The 15,996-nt window shown below is 51.6% G+C and overlaps 1 protein-coding gene across 9 annotated transcripts in view; it reads left to right on the top strand.

Moving 5' to 3' along the window:
* The window catches only part of LTBP3 (latent transforming growth factor beta binding protein 3), a 66,146-nt gene extending 50,889 nt beyond the window's left edge, over positions 1–15,257 (top strand). For 3 of the 9 annotated variants that reach the window (XM_084823462.1, XM_084823458.1, XM_084823455.1), the window contains 13 exons: positions 870–992; positions 1,740–1,859; positions 3,142–3,270; positions 3,418–3,579; positions 4,183–4,266; positions 6,964–7,092; positions 9,341–9,478; positions 10,164–10,304; positions 11,510–11,671; positions 12,426–12,503; positions 13,090–13,221; positions 13,472–13,517; positions 14,649–15,251. In XM_084823462.1, coding sequence (XP_084679588.1) covers positions 870–992; positions 1,740–1,859; positions 3,142–3,270; positions 3,418–3,579; positions 4,183–4,266; positions 6,964–7,092; positions 9,341–9,478; positions 10,164–10,304; positions 11,510–11,671; positions 12,426–12,503; positions 13,090–13,221; positions 13,472–13,517; positions 14,649–14,658 — 1,454 coding nt within the window. In that variant the 3' untranslated portion in view covers positions 14,659–15,251. Of the gene's footprint in view, positions 1–869; positions 993–1,739; positions 1,860–3,141; positions 3,271–3,417; positions 3,580–4,182; positions 4,267–6,963; positions 7,093–9,340; positions 9,479–10,163; positions 10,305–10,585; positions 11,672–12,425; positions 12,504–13,089; positions 13,222–13,471; positions 13,518–14,648 lie in introns of all 9 variants that reach the window. The other 6 variants (XM_084823461.1, XM_084823460.1, XM_084823457.1 and 3 more) reach the window with 4 other exon arrangements.
* Positions 15,258–15,996: the final 739 nt, after the last annotated feature.

The following is a 15,996-nucleotide window of genomic DNA, read 5'->3' as shown; positions in this document are numbered from 1 at the left end:
GGGGATTGAACCTGGGACTTTGTGCAGTCAACACGGGCCCTTCCACTGAGCTACGGTCCTTACATCGGAAGCTGCCTTCTACTGAGTCAGACCCTTGGCCCATTTAGCCCAGTATTGTCCACTGTGTCTGTCTGCCACTCTCCAGGTTTTCCGACAGTCTCTCTTAACTTTACCTGGAGAGATCAGGGATTTCACTTTCCACATGTACTGCGTGTGTTCTGCTACCGAGCCATGGCTCTTCCCCTGAAAGGAAAGCTGTGTTTCTGGCCCTCATGGTGCTGAAGAAAGGGCTGCTTTAAATATGAGCGTAGGATGCTGTCTTATACTGAGTCAGAGCACTGGCCCATCTGACTCAGGATTGTCTACACCAGGGATGGTTAACCTCCAGGCTGTGGGGCAAACGTGGCCCACGGAGATTCCCTATCCAACCCACGGAGGCCCCTCCTCCAAGCCGAGCTCAGTTGGTAGAGCGCTCAGTCCTAGGTTCAGAGTGCTGGATTAAGGATCGAAGGAGACCCAAGTTCAGATTCCCGCACAGCCATGAAGCTGCCTGCGAAAACCCCTGCAGCCAGTCACTGCCTCTAAGCCTAACCTGCGAAAAACCCCTGCAGCCAGTCACTGCCTCTAAGCCTAACCTGCGAAAACCCCTGCAGCCAGTCACTGCCTCTAAGCAGTGAGGATGAAGTGGAGGGAGACAGTGAAGAACCGTGTCTGTAGCCCTCAGCTCCTTTGCGGGGAAAGGAAGGGCAGGAGACAAATGCAATAAATGAATAAATACAGGTCTGGTCCTTACCCAGAAAAAGGCTTCCATCTGGGCTTCTACTTGCCAGACATGGCAAAGATGAGCCAATGTGCTTCTCTCCCTACAGATGTAAACGAGTGTGAGAACAGTTCCCTGTGTGTCCACGGGGTCTGTGTGAACACACTGGGGTCCTTTAAGTGCCAGTGCCCGGCGGGTTTCCAGGCGGTGAAGGACGGGCCGCGCTGTGAAGGTAAGAGTAGGCATCTTTTAAAACTCGTTTTGGCTTAGGTTGTGGCTGGGGCCTAGTAGGTCTTCGTTTGAGCTGGCACCAAATGTCTGCTTTTTTCCTCCTCCCTCCCAATCCCTTTTCCTTTTGTGTCATATCTTTTCGACTGCAAGCCTGAGGGCAGGGACGGTTTATTATTAATCTTTATAAGCTGCTTTGGGCGCCTTTCTTGGCTGAAGAACAGGATGAAACAATGCTGTCAATCAATAAACAAACCCAGTTTTGAATTCTGCTAGCCCTGGAGAAGGAGAAGTAACTGTGAATGAGATCATCCGAGTGTGTGCAGAGTGCCTGTGCACCACATCTCAGAGGTTTGGGCCCAGCAGTCCTCTTTAAAAACAAAACCCCCATGGGTCTGAACATTAGAGATGTGATTTTTGGCCGTGTGTTCTATGAAAGTGGGGGCAGAGGTTGGCACAGGTGTGTGTGTGTCTATTTCCCCCTCATGGACAGAGGCTTGAAAGGGTTCAGAAAGCATGTTCAGTGCCGTGGTTCAGCCCTTTAACACAAGAGATAGTACTAGAGTTGAGAATACCATTGAGCATGTACAGAGTTCCCTTTCAGTGCTGAAGAACCATCACCAGCTCCCCCCTGCCCAATTTGGGGGTGAGTTTTTTGGCTGGAAGGCGTGACTCCGAGGCAAATCATGAGCCCAGCGCCTTTCCCTATGAGAAATGGAGTGCTCCTTTCTTCCTCCTCCTCTCCCTGCAGATGTGAATGAGTGCGATTTCCCAGCAGCCTGTGTCGGAGGCGAATGCCTCAACACCGTGGGTTCCTACCAGTGCCTTTGCCGCACGGGCTACCAGTTGGAGGGAGGCCGGAAGTGCCGAGGTGTGTGAGCCCCTTTCCCAATTCCCCTTTCCTGCAGGGTTGGGACCCGGAACGGAGTGTTTCGGGTAGGGGAAGGAGGAAGCTGGCCAGCATCCTGCCCCATGTAGACTCCATTGCTAGAATGGAGAGCCACACCCCTTTGGGATGAAAGCCCTGCCTGTGCGGGCAGGGCGCCCACATGAGCCACTCACTTCCCCTGCTCTGTAAAGCATGACTGCAGGACGGCGTAGGTAGGAGCACGATGGAGAAACTTGCGCCAAGAGATGAGGGCCTGTGTGGCCCTGGGTTCTCCAGCAGCTGCCCACGGACACCTTTCTTGGCGGCCACCAGGCTGCAAAGAGAAGAGTTTCCCTTGATAAAGACCAAGTGTCAAAACGCATCAGGAATTCAGTCAGTGCAGCTGTTTCTTTTTGGACTTTGGCGCCCACCAGGCTGCTGGCCTCTCCTGCTTTTTATTTTATTTCTTAAGGTCTTTTAAAATTAAAAACATTTTTTTTTTTAGCTGCGGGGTTGGCATGCTGCAACGCAAAGGGCTTATTTGGCTTCAGCAAGAGGGGTTTTGCCACCTCTGCATCGTCCGTAGGTTCTTGGGCGAGTGACTTTTCCTTTAGTCTCACCAGTTTGCCTTCTGGGAAAATGAGTGTTGTGTGACCGGACATTCCCGCCATGGCAGCCATTTTATGAATGGGCAAGTCCCACCCCCGTGTCAGCCGTTTTGTGAGAGCACCCACGTGATTCCCTCAAAATTCCAAATGTCCTCACCCATTCAGAAACCTTGGGCACCCCGGGGGGTGTCTTTGCCTATTGCACCAACTATGTCCCAGCGTGGCGTAGGGATGTTTGTCGTTTCTGACTCTGGCCCATTGGGGGCCCAATGGATCCCTGCTGCTCGCACGGCTCCACTTGCATTTGCAAGCTGAGCTGTGGCTTTTCCCAGAATCTGGGAACTTTTTTTGTCCCCCCCGCCTTAAATCGACATTTGCGCAAATTGTGGTTGTAATTCCCAGAAATTACACCATTTGCAGCTGTGGATTATGCAAATTATGGCCGCAATTTGCACAAATTACGCAAATTGCTGCTGCGAATTATACAAATGTTGATTTAAGAAAAACCCCTCAAAACCTGAAAATCCGCAAGCAGGCTTGACTCGATCTGCATCAATTTGGGCCAGCGTGCAGGTAAGCAAGCCGGAGCCCAGGGGGCTGAGCTGATGAAAGCTTGGCGAACCTCAGCCCCGCAGCTAGGTTCCTTCGACATCCTTAGCATGGCCTTGCCTCCCCAGACATCGACGAGTGCGCAAAGGATCCTGACCTCTGCCAGCCGCACGGGACGTGCAAGAACACCGACGGCTCCTTCATGTGCATGTGCAACGAGGGATACGCCCCTTCAGAAGACCAACGGAGCTGCGAGGGTGAGCTTGAGATGCACGGGGAGGAGCGCTGTGTGTGAGTGGTCCTTTTTCACCTCCCGAGTGCCCCAGCCCTGGGGGATGAGGAGTTGGTAGGCCCAGGAGGGGGGGTTCTGTGCAGTGGGAAGTGACTTTTCCCTCTGTCCCCAGAGCTGCCTCACAACAAAAAGGAGTGCTACCTGAACTTTGATGACACAGTCTTCTGCGACAGCGTCCTCGCCACCAACATTACCCGCCAGGAGTGTTGCTGCTCTCTTGGGGCAGGCTGGGGAGACCACTGTGAGATCTACCCTTGCCCCGTACTCAACTCTAGTAAGTGTCAGGGGGCCTACCCTTGTGTGTGCGTGTGCCTGGAGTAGGAGACTCTCCTCTTGGTTTCCGTCACCCTCCAGGTCCATACTGAAATATGTGTGTGAGCCCCTCTCCTTACCTGTAATATATTTATTATTGCATTATTCAGCATCTAAGGCCCTGCCTTCTCCGAGGGAGGCTCGGAAGGTGGCAATAAGGGAGAAGGCCTTCTTGATGGTGGCCCCCCAATTCTGGAACAATGTCCCTGATGAGGTCCGCCTAACGCCAACATTGTTATCTTTTTGGCACTAGGTTAAGACCTTTCTCTTCTCTCAGGCACTTGGCAGCATAGAGTCTGGTCCTGCATTTGTCTAATGGTTATGGTTCAACACCATTGGCCTATATAGACAAATAGCCTGACCTGGTCTAAGGCGATTTCCTGTGGAGGCAGAAAATCTCAAAACCTTTATCCTCGGGGCCTACATAGGAAAATCCCCCAGCAGGCAGTAACAGTTGTGGATTGGATGTTCCCTGGAGCCTGTGACTTACGTATTTATTTATTATGAGCATCTTGACATTTCTCTGCCCTCTGCCTTTTCTTTCCCCCACCCTTCACCCTAATAGTTGAGTTTCACACTCTCTGTCCTGATGGCAAAGGCTTCATTCTGGATGAAACCATCCTTAACTACGGCATCCCGGCACACCGTGGTGAGTCTCTTGACGCTTGTTGTCCAAAGATAAGCAGGGGCGCTGCGCCGTCGTTCGCTTTCGGGGGTCCACCTTGCCCATACAAGACAGGGAACTGAGTAAACACCCCAAGCCTACTCTCAGAAGCAGGACCTACTAGATCAGGGCTGGGCCACTTTGCTGTGTCTGGGGATGATTTTGCCCCCCCACCCCCCGCCAGGATGCACTGTGGGCCACACTCTTGCCACCACTGTGCTGCTGAATTCAGCACAAATATAAAAATATTTGGCAAAAAATAATAACCTTATTGGTCATTCTGCAGCCAATAGAGTGTCGCCACGTAACGGCACACAAATGGGTCTTCTCAGTAGCAGCACCCACCCTCTGGAACACCCTCCCACACGCTGTTCGAGAGGCAGAAAGTGCGGCGAGCTTGAAACGCCTCCTGCAGGCCTGTTTGTTTACACGGTCTTTCCTTGATTTGCAATGGGTTATGACACTGCTCCGTTTTATTATTGTCTTCGTGCAATGTCTTTAAGTATTTATTGTTTTTATTGTTCTTACAGCTATTTTTGTATTGGTTTATACTGTATTTTTATATGTACTGTGAACCGCATAGAGATTTCAGGATAGCCAGTGTGGTGTAGTGGCGAGAGGGTTGTGTCAAGAGTGCCCTAGCTGCCTCTTAAAGTCCCCTCCGGTAGCCCAAACAAGATGCAGACAAAAGGGATTTTCTCCGAGGCTTTATTCCTTTACAACTTAATGACTCTTTCAGATGCTAATTGCTGGCGACTAAGCAAGGAACTGCAAAGGGTATCCTAACAGGGTAACCTAAGCTCCATCTACCCAGTTGGTCCCCGTTTTGAGGAGAAGGGCGGGAAAGCTCTGAAACTTATGGGCTAGGAGGGGAGGCTCCCCCCCTTACCCGTGGGGCATTGGGGCGCAGCCGTTGCCGTAGCACCAAGCGGGCTGAGCGCCTCCTCTCGGCACCCTCCACCTTGCGCCCCTCTGCGCTGGCGCCTTGCGTCTAGCAACAACCAATCTCCTGCTCTTTCGCTGCCAGGGGGGGCCTCTCCCTGCAGCTGCGCCTCTGAGAGACGAGCGGCTCCTCTCCCACGGGTTGTAGGTCTTCCTGAGAATCAGAGCTGCTGTGGGGCTCTGTGGGCTCAGTTCCAACCCTGACAGGTTGGACTGGGAGCCGCGAGATCCAGGTTCTACTCTCTGCTTGGCCATGGAAGCTCACTGGGGGACTCTGGGCCAGTCACAGACTCTCAGCCCAACCCACCTCACAGGGTTGTTGTTGGGAGGATAAAATGGAGTAGAGGAGGATCATGTCAGTCGCCTTGGGTTCCTTAAGGAGGAAAAAAGGCGGGATATAAGGAAATAAAGCCAGACTGCTTACTTGAGGGAATGATATATTAAAGGCAAAACTGAAGTACTTTGGCCACATAATGAGAAGACAGGATACCCTGGAGAAGATGGTGATGCTAGGGAAAGTGGAAGGCCTAAGGAAGAGGGGCCGACCAAGGGCAAGGTGGATGGACGATATTCTGGAGGTGACGGACTCGGCCTTGGGGGAGCTGGGGGTGGCGACGGCAGACAGGAAGCTCTGGTGTGGGCTGGCCCATGAAGTCACGAAGAGTCGGAAGCGACCGAGCGAATAAACAAGAACAAGCATAAAGAGATAATAAATAAAGCAACAAACCGGTATAAAAGTCGTATAAATAAATAATAAATAAAACAATGAACACTCTTGGGGCACCTTAGAAGACCAACAAATGTATTATGGCATCAGCTTTCATAGACTAGAATCCACTTAATCAGGTTTGCGGATGTATATACACAGGAACGGAGTGGAGAGGCAGTGAGGTCAGAAGGAAACGAAATGCAAAAACTCCAGACGGAACATTATGTTTAAAGTTGAAATGTATGTAAAATAAGCATAGCCACCATGAAGCAGTGTGGATGATCACACAAACACCCTGGCATCGGTAAGATAATGGGCCGGTTCTCATGACATGGCCGGCTCATCATGGGTTATTTAACCCACGTTGAGCCTTGGTGCGTGCAGCTGCCATTTTGAATATGCGACCCCTGATTGGGGCAATCAGGGGTTGCGCTGTGTTGTGCGAACCCAGCCATTGCGGGTTATTCGAGGGTTAAAACAGAGATTTTATTTGTAAAAAAAGGCCAATGCGTTTTGGCCTATTTGTATTTTAAGGCCTTCTTCAGGGGGTTATGAAAAATGTCTGCAGAAATTCTGTAATCCTCTCAGACTAGTTCTGTAGTCTGTCTCCTCCTAAAATGCAGTGGCGACTCCCCAAAAGGAGAACCCTTTGTCCAAAACAAATAAAATCTCTGTTCTAGCGTCTTGAGATGGTTCTCTTCCATTTGTGGGTCTATTTTGGGGGCTCTCCTGCTTTTGCACCTCTCGTTTATTCAAGGGGTAAACAACCCTCGCATAGCCCTAGGGTTGTTTACCCCTCGAATAACCCATGATGGCCGGGTTCGCACGATATGACGCAACCCCCGATCACCCCAATCGAGGGTTGCATATTCAAAATGGCGGCCGCACACAGGTTATTTAACCCATGACGAGTCAGCTGCGTTGTGCAAACTGGGTCATGGTGAAGAATTGTTCTAAGCATGCTTCCATTGGCAACTGTGCTGCTGGATGGGATAACAGCCTCTTGGACTGCCTGTTCTTTGTTGTTGCAGACATAGATGAATGTGCCCTGTTTGGGGAGGAGATCTGCAAGGAAGGGAAATGTGTCAACACGCAGCCTGGCTACGAATGTTACTGCAAGCAAGGCTTCTACTATGACGGGAATCTCTTGGAGTGTGTCGGTAGGAAGAAGGGCTGTGTGTGCGTGTGTCCTGCAAGTGCCCTCCAGATGTGTTTGGACTACAACTCCCACCATCCCATCAGCTGTAGTCCGACACATATGGAGGGCACCAGACTGGGGATTGCTGACATAGGAAGAAGTTACCTAAATCCAGTCAGATCAATGGTTCTTCTAGTACAATGCTGTCTACAGCAGGGCTGGGCAGAAAGTAGATCACCAGAAATTTTGGACCTCAACTCCCAGCACTCCTGCTGACCGTTGCCCATGCTGGCAGGGGCTTCTGGGAGTTGAAGCCCAAAGCACCTGGAGATCTGCCTTCTGCCCACCCCGGATGTACAGTAAATGGACTGGCGGTGGCTCTCTAGGTTTTCAGACAGGAATCTTTCCTTTTCCCGCCCGGAGATGCTTGCTGGGTATTGAACCAAGGATCCCAACCTCTCATATACACTGATGCGATCCAAGCTAGCTGTGACTGACCCCGAAAGAGAGCTTGGGGCTGTGATGGACGGCTCCATGAAAATGTCAACGCAGTGTGCGGCTGCTGCGAAGAAGGCAACTTCTGCGTTGGGCAGAATTAGGAAAGGAATCGAAAAGGAAACTGCCACGATCACACTGAACTTATACAAATCCGTGATGCGAACGCACTTGGAATGCTGCGGACAGTTCTGGTCACCGCACCTGAAAAGAAGGATATTGTAGAGTTGGGAAAAGGGCAGAAAAGGGCAACTCAAATGATCGAGGGGCTGGAGCATCTCCCCCATGAGGGAAGGTGGCAACAGCTGGGATTGTTCTGCTTGGAAAAAAGGTGAGTAAGGGAAGACAGGAGAGAGGTGTACAGAATTATGCATGGTGTGGAGAACGTGTAGAGGGAGAGATTTTTCTCCCTCTCTCATAATACTAGAACCCGACGGGGTCCTGCCACGAAGCTGATGGGTGGGAGATTCAGGACAGAGAAAAGGAAGGGCTTCTTCACACAGTTAAACTGTGGAGTTTGCTACCACAGGACGTAGTGAAGGGCCCTAAGTTGGCTATATGCAACCTCCAGTATCAGAGGTGGCATGCCTCTATACACCAGTTACTGGGGAACATGGGCGGCAGGGTGCTGCTGCACTCCTGTCCTGCTGGGGGTTCCCATGGGCAGCCGGTTGGCTGCTGTGTGAACAGAATGCTGGACTGGATGGACCCTGGGTCTGACCCAGCAGGGCTCTCGTTATTAATTAATCCATGATTTGCCGCAGCGCACGCCTGGCACTTTCCGCTGCCGTTTTGAATATCGCTCCGACCAGAACAGAGGTTGCATATACAAAATGGCGGTGGCACGCAACCCTGGCAAATCAATCAGTCAGTCAGTCAATCAATTAACCCACGATTTGCCACTGTTACGTGCAAGCTGAGTCATTGTTTGCCAGCCCTGATGTTAAAATAAATAAATAAATAAATAACTACTCAGAGCATGTTCAGTTTTGCGTTTTTAAGCTGGCTTAAATCATAGCACCATTGTGACTATAGGAATAAAATGCCATTGAGGTGTAGCGGTTAGAATGCTGGACAGCGGAGACCTTGGCCCTGAAGCTCACTGGGTGACTTTGGGTCGGTCACTGATTCTCTCGGCCGAACCTGCCTCACAGGGCTGTTGTGAGGATAAAATGGAAAGGAGGGGGAGGACCGTGTAAGCTGCCTTGGGCTCCTTGGAGGAAGAAGAAAGGCGGGATATAAATATAATAATATTATTTATTATTTATTACATTTCTATACCGCCCAATATGCAAAATTTAAAATACAAAGAACACACAAACAGACAGTATACACAAAGACCACATATATCTAAAAACAACTTTGAGCAATCAGCCATCAACCGCTTCACATCAGAAGATTTCGGAGCCGGGAACAACAAGGTAAAAGAATAAAACACCAGGTTAAAAGAGTTAAAACTTTTTTTAAAAAGATAAATCCCAACAAGGTCGAATTTATTAAACCGCAGCTGGTCATGCAAAGAAGGCCTCTCGAAACAGCAACGTCTTCAGGAGGCGCCGGAAGGAACACAAATCCAGGATCAATTAAAACTCACCACATGCGATTCTTCTAGAATAATATATTGTTATATTATTAATAGAATAATAATAGAATAAATATAAAAAGTCCAGCCCCACGTGACCATTGGCAAAGAGCTCTCCATGGCTGTGTGTGTGTGTGTGTGTAAATGCGGAACCTCCAGGATCTGAATTCCAATCCTGTCTCTCTCTTCCTAGATGTGGATGAGTGTTTGGACGAGTCAAATTGTGCCAACGGGCGCTGTGAGAACACCCGTGGCAGCTTCCGCTGTGCCTGCCCCGCCTCAACCACGTATGACCCCGCCCAAAAGACGTGCATAGCGGCCGCTACAGTTGGTGAGTCCTGCCCTCTCCGGACCCAGGCTTGACCCCTGAACCTCGAGATTGGAGTGTAGAAGCCCATTTCTCGCTAAGAACGGCCCAGGTGGCCAGAGGTGGTCATTTTAAAGGTTCTTTCATTGTTAGAGTGGCTGCGTTACGAGCTTGAACCCGATTTTGCTTCTCGGGAAGTGGGAACAAGAAGAAAAACCTCTCGCAGACGACATTTGGGGTTATGGTCAAATATAGATGCAGTAGAATATAAACTCCGTTAGCAAGAAAATAATGGAAGATAGCATGAGTGCAAAACAACTGCAGCCCCTCCTGAAGCTGGCAGGAAGAGCTTTAAGCTGCAATGGGCTGTTATTTGGAGGTCCCCCCTTCTGCCTTAGGCCACGCCCCCCCCCACCACCACTGCAGTGCGGCCCCCAAAAGCTTCTCTGAAATGGGATTCGGCCGCCATGCCATGAAAGAAGTTCACCCCCCCCGGGGCCACAACTTGTGAGCCGAATGCCTGCGCGGTATAGTCAACGCAGATACCCAAGGCCTTGTTGGTATGATACGTTCTTACGCTGAAGAGTTAGGTGTGGAGAAGGCCCTTCATCAGCTCAGTTCAAAAGGGGCTGCAGGGGGTGCGCATGGCTGGTGGTGGGGGGACAAACAGATACACAGGAACAGCCTGATTTCCTGTTGCCGCCTACAGATGTGGATGAGTGCCAGGATCCCGGGGTGTGCAGACTTGGGCGTTGCACTAACACTGTAGGGTCCTTCACCTGTGAGTGCCACCCTCCCTTGTCTTTGGACCCCAGCGGCAAGGAATGCCAACTTCCGGAGACGCAGGCGGGTAAGCCCCGGGGCTCTGCTGGCTTGGGCGTGGTGGGTGCCAGGGTGGGCATGGTCGGGCAGCTGCCAAGGGCCCACACCCCAGCAGGGGCCCCCTGGCAAGAGCCTGCTGGACTTGCTCCTCCTTTGCACTGTTGCATCCTGCTTGTTCCCTTGCCTCTCGCTCTGGACCAGGCAACAGAGGTGGGGAGGAGGAGCAAGAGATGTTCCGGGGTTCTTTGCTTTTATTTATGTCTGTGCTTAAGAGTGAATATTTTTAACTCCACCCTGGTGGCTTCCCAGATAAAATGATGGAGCAGGGGCGTCGTCGAGGGCCGGCATGGTCGGGCACTGGCTGAGGGCCCACACCCCAGCAGGGGTCCAGTAACCACCAGAGCTCCGTAGAGTTGCTCCTCCTCCTCTTCGCCGTTGCAACCAGCTTGTTCGCCCGCCTCTCACTCTGGCCCAGACGACGGTGGTGGTGAGAAGGAGGAGCGGGAGACGCCGCAGCCTCCTTGCTCCCTGGCTCTCTGCCTGTCAGGCAAGCAAGCGGCGGCCATGATGAGGAAGAGGAGGACGAACAAGAGGAGGGAGTGGGGAGGGAGACCCCCGAGGGAGGGGTCCTGTCGAGGGGGCCTTGCCCAAGGGCCCTCCGAAACCTGGAGCTGACACTGCTTGTCTTGCTGGACACACAAGCCAGGAAGCCAGCAGTAGGGGAACTCCTGCCTAAATAAGTCCAGAGTTGGTGTGAGTACATGCATGTGCTGCATGATGTTCGGTGGCACAAGGGCACCCTGAAATCACGGGCGCTCGTTTTGCAGCCTTGTGGAGATGGGGGTGGGGGAGGTGGCCCTGTCCTTTACCCTAAGGGATATTAGGAAGCATTTTGGGCTAATTGCAAGACCAAACCCCTGATCCCACTGTGCTTTGCAGCGTGGAGAATGCATTGGCCTCTTTGCTCCCTGGCTCTCCGCCTGTCCAGCAAGCAAGCGGCGGCCATGATGAGGAAGAGGAGGAGGAGCGAGAGGAGGGAGTGGGGAGGGAGACTCCCCGAGGGAGGGGGCCCACTGAGGGGGCCTTGCCCAAGGGCCCTGCAAAACCTGGAGCTCGCGTTGGTGGGCACCTGGGCTGTGTGCAGAGGAGGGGGCCTGTATTTGCGCCTGAGCACTGCTGAGCCTGCACCTGGTCTGTCCTGTCCTCTCCCACTCACCGCCCCCCGCCCTGCAGATCGGGTGGCCGACCACCGCGACGTCTGCTGGCAGCTCCGAGGCGAGGACGGGATGTGCTCCTCTCCGTTCAACGGGCACCAGCTGAGCTACGAGGAGTGCTGCTGCCGTTACGGCAAAGGGTGGGGATACCAGTGCCACGCCTGCCCGCCCCGAGGCCCAGGTAACTGTGGGAGGTGGAGAGGGGAGGGCAGGGGAGGGGAGGAGTGGGAGAGGGGGGCTGAGGGGGGGAAAGGTCCATTGCACATGTGCAGAGTGCCTGGGAGGGCTTCTAAAGGGAAGAGTTTTTGAGGCCCTCAGGAGTGCCAGGGCCAAGACGGGTCCATTTTCAATGTCTGGGCCCAGTTCTGGAGGATACAAAGGAATCAATACGACAGTTAGAGCAATACGACCATGGAGCCCATTCCCTAGGGAGGTGGCGGGCTCTCCCACACTGGAGGCGTTCAAGACGAGGCTGGACAGCCACCTGCCAGGGATGCTCTGACCTGGATTCCTGCACTGAGCAGGGGGTTGGACTCGATGGCCTTGTAGGCCCCCTCCAACCCTACGATTCTATGATCATGATGCTGAGTGCCTCTGAGCATGTGCAGAGTGATTTAATCTATAGCCAGGAATCAGCTCGGTTGTGGGGCACACAGAGTAGTAATGAAGACAAGGGTGCCATTTAGCATGTGCAAAGTGCCTTTCCCCTCCCCACTAAAAAGTAACCTCTCACGTTTGGGATTGGGAGAGGGGTTTCCAGGCAAAGACAACCCGTGGCTCCTCCCTCCCTCCCTCCCTCCCTCCCTTCTCTCTCTCTCTCTCTCTCTCAATTGAATGTTTTTTCCCAACCCTTGCCCCTTATCATGAGGGTGCCTTTTTGGGGGTGGCCCCAAGAGCCATGGTGACGAGGGCTGCGGCTGTTGTGTCTCCCCCAGGCCTGAACTGCCAGTCCACTCCGAGCGAGAGCAACTCCTTCTGGGACTTCAGTGCTTTGTTTGGCAAGATGCACAAAGGTGAGGAGGGCGGGTTGAGGTGAAGGCCGGGCAGGCAGGGAACAGAGGTCTGCCTACACCGGTAACTTCCCAGTCATGGAATTCGCAAGGTGCTGTGATGGCCGCTAACTTGGGCAGCTTTAAAAGGGGACTGGGCCAATTCATGGAGGAGAAGGCTGCCGGTCATGACTGCTAGAGCCAATCTACTCCTGAATCTCAGTTGTTGCGGAATACCAGCAGGAGAGATTCAGGACAGGTCAAAGGAAGGGCTTCTTCACACAGCGCAGAGTTAAACTAAGAAATTCACTTCCACGAGATGTAGTGGTGGCCACCCACTTGAATTGGCTTTCCAAGGAATGTTGGACTAGATGGACCTTGGTTCAATCCAGCACAGCTCTTCTTATATCCTTAGGAGAGGGCTATGAACGTCATGGCTTGCTTGTGGGTTTTCCAGAGTCATTTGGTTGGCCACTGTGGGAACAGGATGCTGTTTTAACCATTAAAAAACATGATATATTAAATATGCATCCTTATTTTTGCATCCACCTGCTAGTATATGTAAATGATATGCTTGTAAGCAGTTTTACTGTCCCTTTTCTCGCCATAGATGCTGACAGCTCAGAAGAAGATTCCGATGAATGCCGCTGCGGAAACGGCCGTTGCACCCGGACGCAGCAGGGCTTAGCCTGCGAGTGCCCCCTGGGCTTCCAGCTCGACACCACCCACACCCGCTGCTTGGGTAAGGGGGCCATGACTTTTTTTCCCAGCATGCACTGACATCGCTTTCTTGGTCAAGCCAAATGCACATTATAGTCCCCTCCAGTGGTTATTTATGTATTTTATTTATGGGGGGAGCAATCCTGTAGCCCCTAGACAGAGTCTGGGGGGCCATAGGAGGGTTTGGATTCCTGGATCCTCCGACCTCGGACCCAGTGCTCCGACCTTGGACCCAGGAGTCCGAATTGCCTGCCCTCTCCTTACCTTCACAGCTGGTGCAGAGAGAACCAAGCTGGCTGCCTCTCCGAGGGCGCAAAGGTAACCTTAGAAAAGAGGGAAAGAGGGCGGTTCTGTGGGTGGGAAGGGGAGGGAAGAAGTGGGGATATGAACTCTCTCCAGCCTCCTTCCCTCCCCCTCTGCAGAGCCCTAGCTAAATGGGCGAAAAAGCCCGTCCAGCAAAAATGCAGAGGGGGAGAAGTGCAGAGGCGAAGATCTCCGCACTCCTCCCACTATAGGACGCCTGTCAGCCTCCGAGTTCGGAGGCCGAAGGACATCCACATAGAATTGCACCCTTATTTATTCAAAATTGATATACCACTTTCCACAAAGGTATCGAAGTGGTGAACATAGAATGCAAGGGCATAAAAACAACCATAAATATAATAAAAAAACACAATACAATCAGCATTTGTACTCCGCTGTGTGCTACGAAGTTCAGACTTCCCATTACTCCCAGGCCTGTGATGGGCCTTTTAAATTTTAGGTTTTTTTATCAGGTCCTGGGAGGTTTATTGTTTTTAACTGTTTCAAACTGTTTTAAATTTGTATGTTAAAGGTTTTATAGAATGTTTTATGTTGTGAAACATTATAGAACGTTGGGCGGTATAGAAGTGTAACCAACGAATGTAACTTGGGCAGGAAATCTTTCTGCTGGATGCGCCCCATGAGTTCGTTAAGGGCGCAACCCTCTGCGTGTTTAGACAGAAAAAAGTCCTACAACTCCTGGCATTCTCCAGCCAGCCATGCTGCATAGGGTTGTGCCCTAAATGTGTGGGTGGGCGCCAACTGGATTTCCCACCCCCTCCCCTAAACATGGGAAAATACTTCTGATTTCCTCCTCCAACCCTGGGCCTGCTCCAGGTTTGAGGTGGGGGATCGGGGAGAGCTTGTGCAAAGCTCCATTTGGTGCTCTGAGCAAGACCGGGCGGCCGTTGAAATTACCCACAATGCCACAGAGTGACACTACACCAGGGGCATGGTGGGAAATTGAAAATGGCGGTTCAAGCCAGATGCTAGGTGCTGCTTAGGAGTGCCCAGTTCGGGGGGGGGGGATTTCAAGGGGTAGCTGTCAGTCATGGGTCTTGCTACAGTCCTGAGACCCTAGAAGATGTCTAAGGGTGATAGTCGCTCCTGCCAGTCCTGGACCCACCTGTACTTCCTTCCTTCTAGATATCGATGAGTGCCGGGAGCTGAACCAGCGAGGGCTCCTGTGTAAGACTGAACGCTGTGTGAACACCAGTGGCTCTTACCGTTGCACCTGCAAGTCGGGCTATGTGCGTTCCCGGTCCCTTGGAATTTGCATCCCCCAGCGTCAGCGGTAGCCTGCGGTACGTGCCGCAAAATGGAGGGAGGAGGATAGAGGAGAATGCGGCCATGAGTGTCAATTTCCTTACTCCTCCTCTGAGCATGATGAGTCTCATCGGGCTGTTCACCAATGGAAACTGGATACTGGGGCAGGAGGAACTTTTTGCTTGGATCCACCGAGGCAGTTCTTACGTTCTTTAAGGAGGGGTGGGGGTTGGTACCGGCTACAATGAAGGGGCATTGATGTTTGTTATAGGTTCCCTACCTATCCCTGTTTTCTGCTCCCTAACACATCAGATGTTTATTGTTAGGGTTTTTTAAAAAAAACAAAACTGCATTTGGTTTGCACTTGTTTCTGTAGGATTCAGAAATAAAACTCCTTTTTGTACATAATAGATGTTGGCGGGGGGGGGGAACAAACTTCAAAGTTAATCAGCTAATTAAAAAAAAAAAGAAGGAAGATCCTAGAAAAGTTTTCGGTGTCTGATTCAGTTAACGTGCTAACGGAAAAATGTGCATTTGGGTGCTGATGTTTTTAAAAGCGTGCACCCAACCGTGTACTTTCCCCCCATTGACTTAAGCATGGAAATGCTCCCCCCCCCCCCGCCCAGAATGCGCATTTTTAAAGTGCACATTTTTCAAACACAATCACAAGCTCGGGAATGTGCAGGCTTTGCCCAAAAAAGGTGCGTTCACCTTTGGAGTTGCGAACAGCACAACTTCTGATGTTTAACACGCTGAAACGAAGTTCTTATACATCCCTATTCTCCAAGTCTGGATCCTTCTGTAGCCAAAACTGCATCATCTGCCAACAAGAAGAAGGCACTAGCAGACCTGGAGAAACAACAAGGTTTGCAAAAGTACCCCCCAAATCCCCTAACATTGTGGGACAAAAACCCAGTAGAGGACGGTAGGTTCAGCACCTTGTACAGCAACTTCAGAGTTCTGGCTGGTTCTGACTGAAACCCAGAATGGGTTCACAGTCCCTCCAAAATCAGAGCTGCCACCCTCCATTGCAAAAACCAAGCCAAACAGCCCACTAAGGTCTGAGCATGTTCTGTAGTCACAGAATGCTGCCTGACTATTGGGGGAGTGGTGGAGGAAAGGAAAACCAGGGGAGAGGAGAATGGAATGGAAGGTTTTGGAAGAGGGTGTGGCTGGCTAGAAGAATGTGATAAAAAAAAATAGTAATATTGCTTCCCTGCTCTGAGAT

This window comes from Heloderma suspectum, chromosome 17 (assembly GCF_057233095.1).
Source record: "Heloderma suspectum isolate Gila_16-S chromosome 17, 16-S_ref, whole genome shotgun sequence".
NCBI lineage: Eukaryota > Metazoa > Chordata > Lepidosauria > Squamata > Helodermatidae > Heloderma > Heloderma suspectum.
This window is presented reverse-complemented; position numbering and strand designations above follow the sequence as displayed.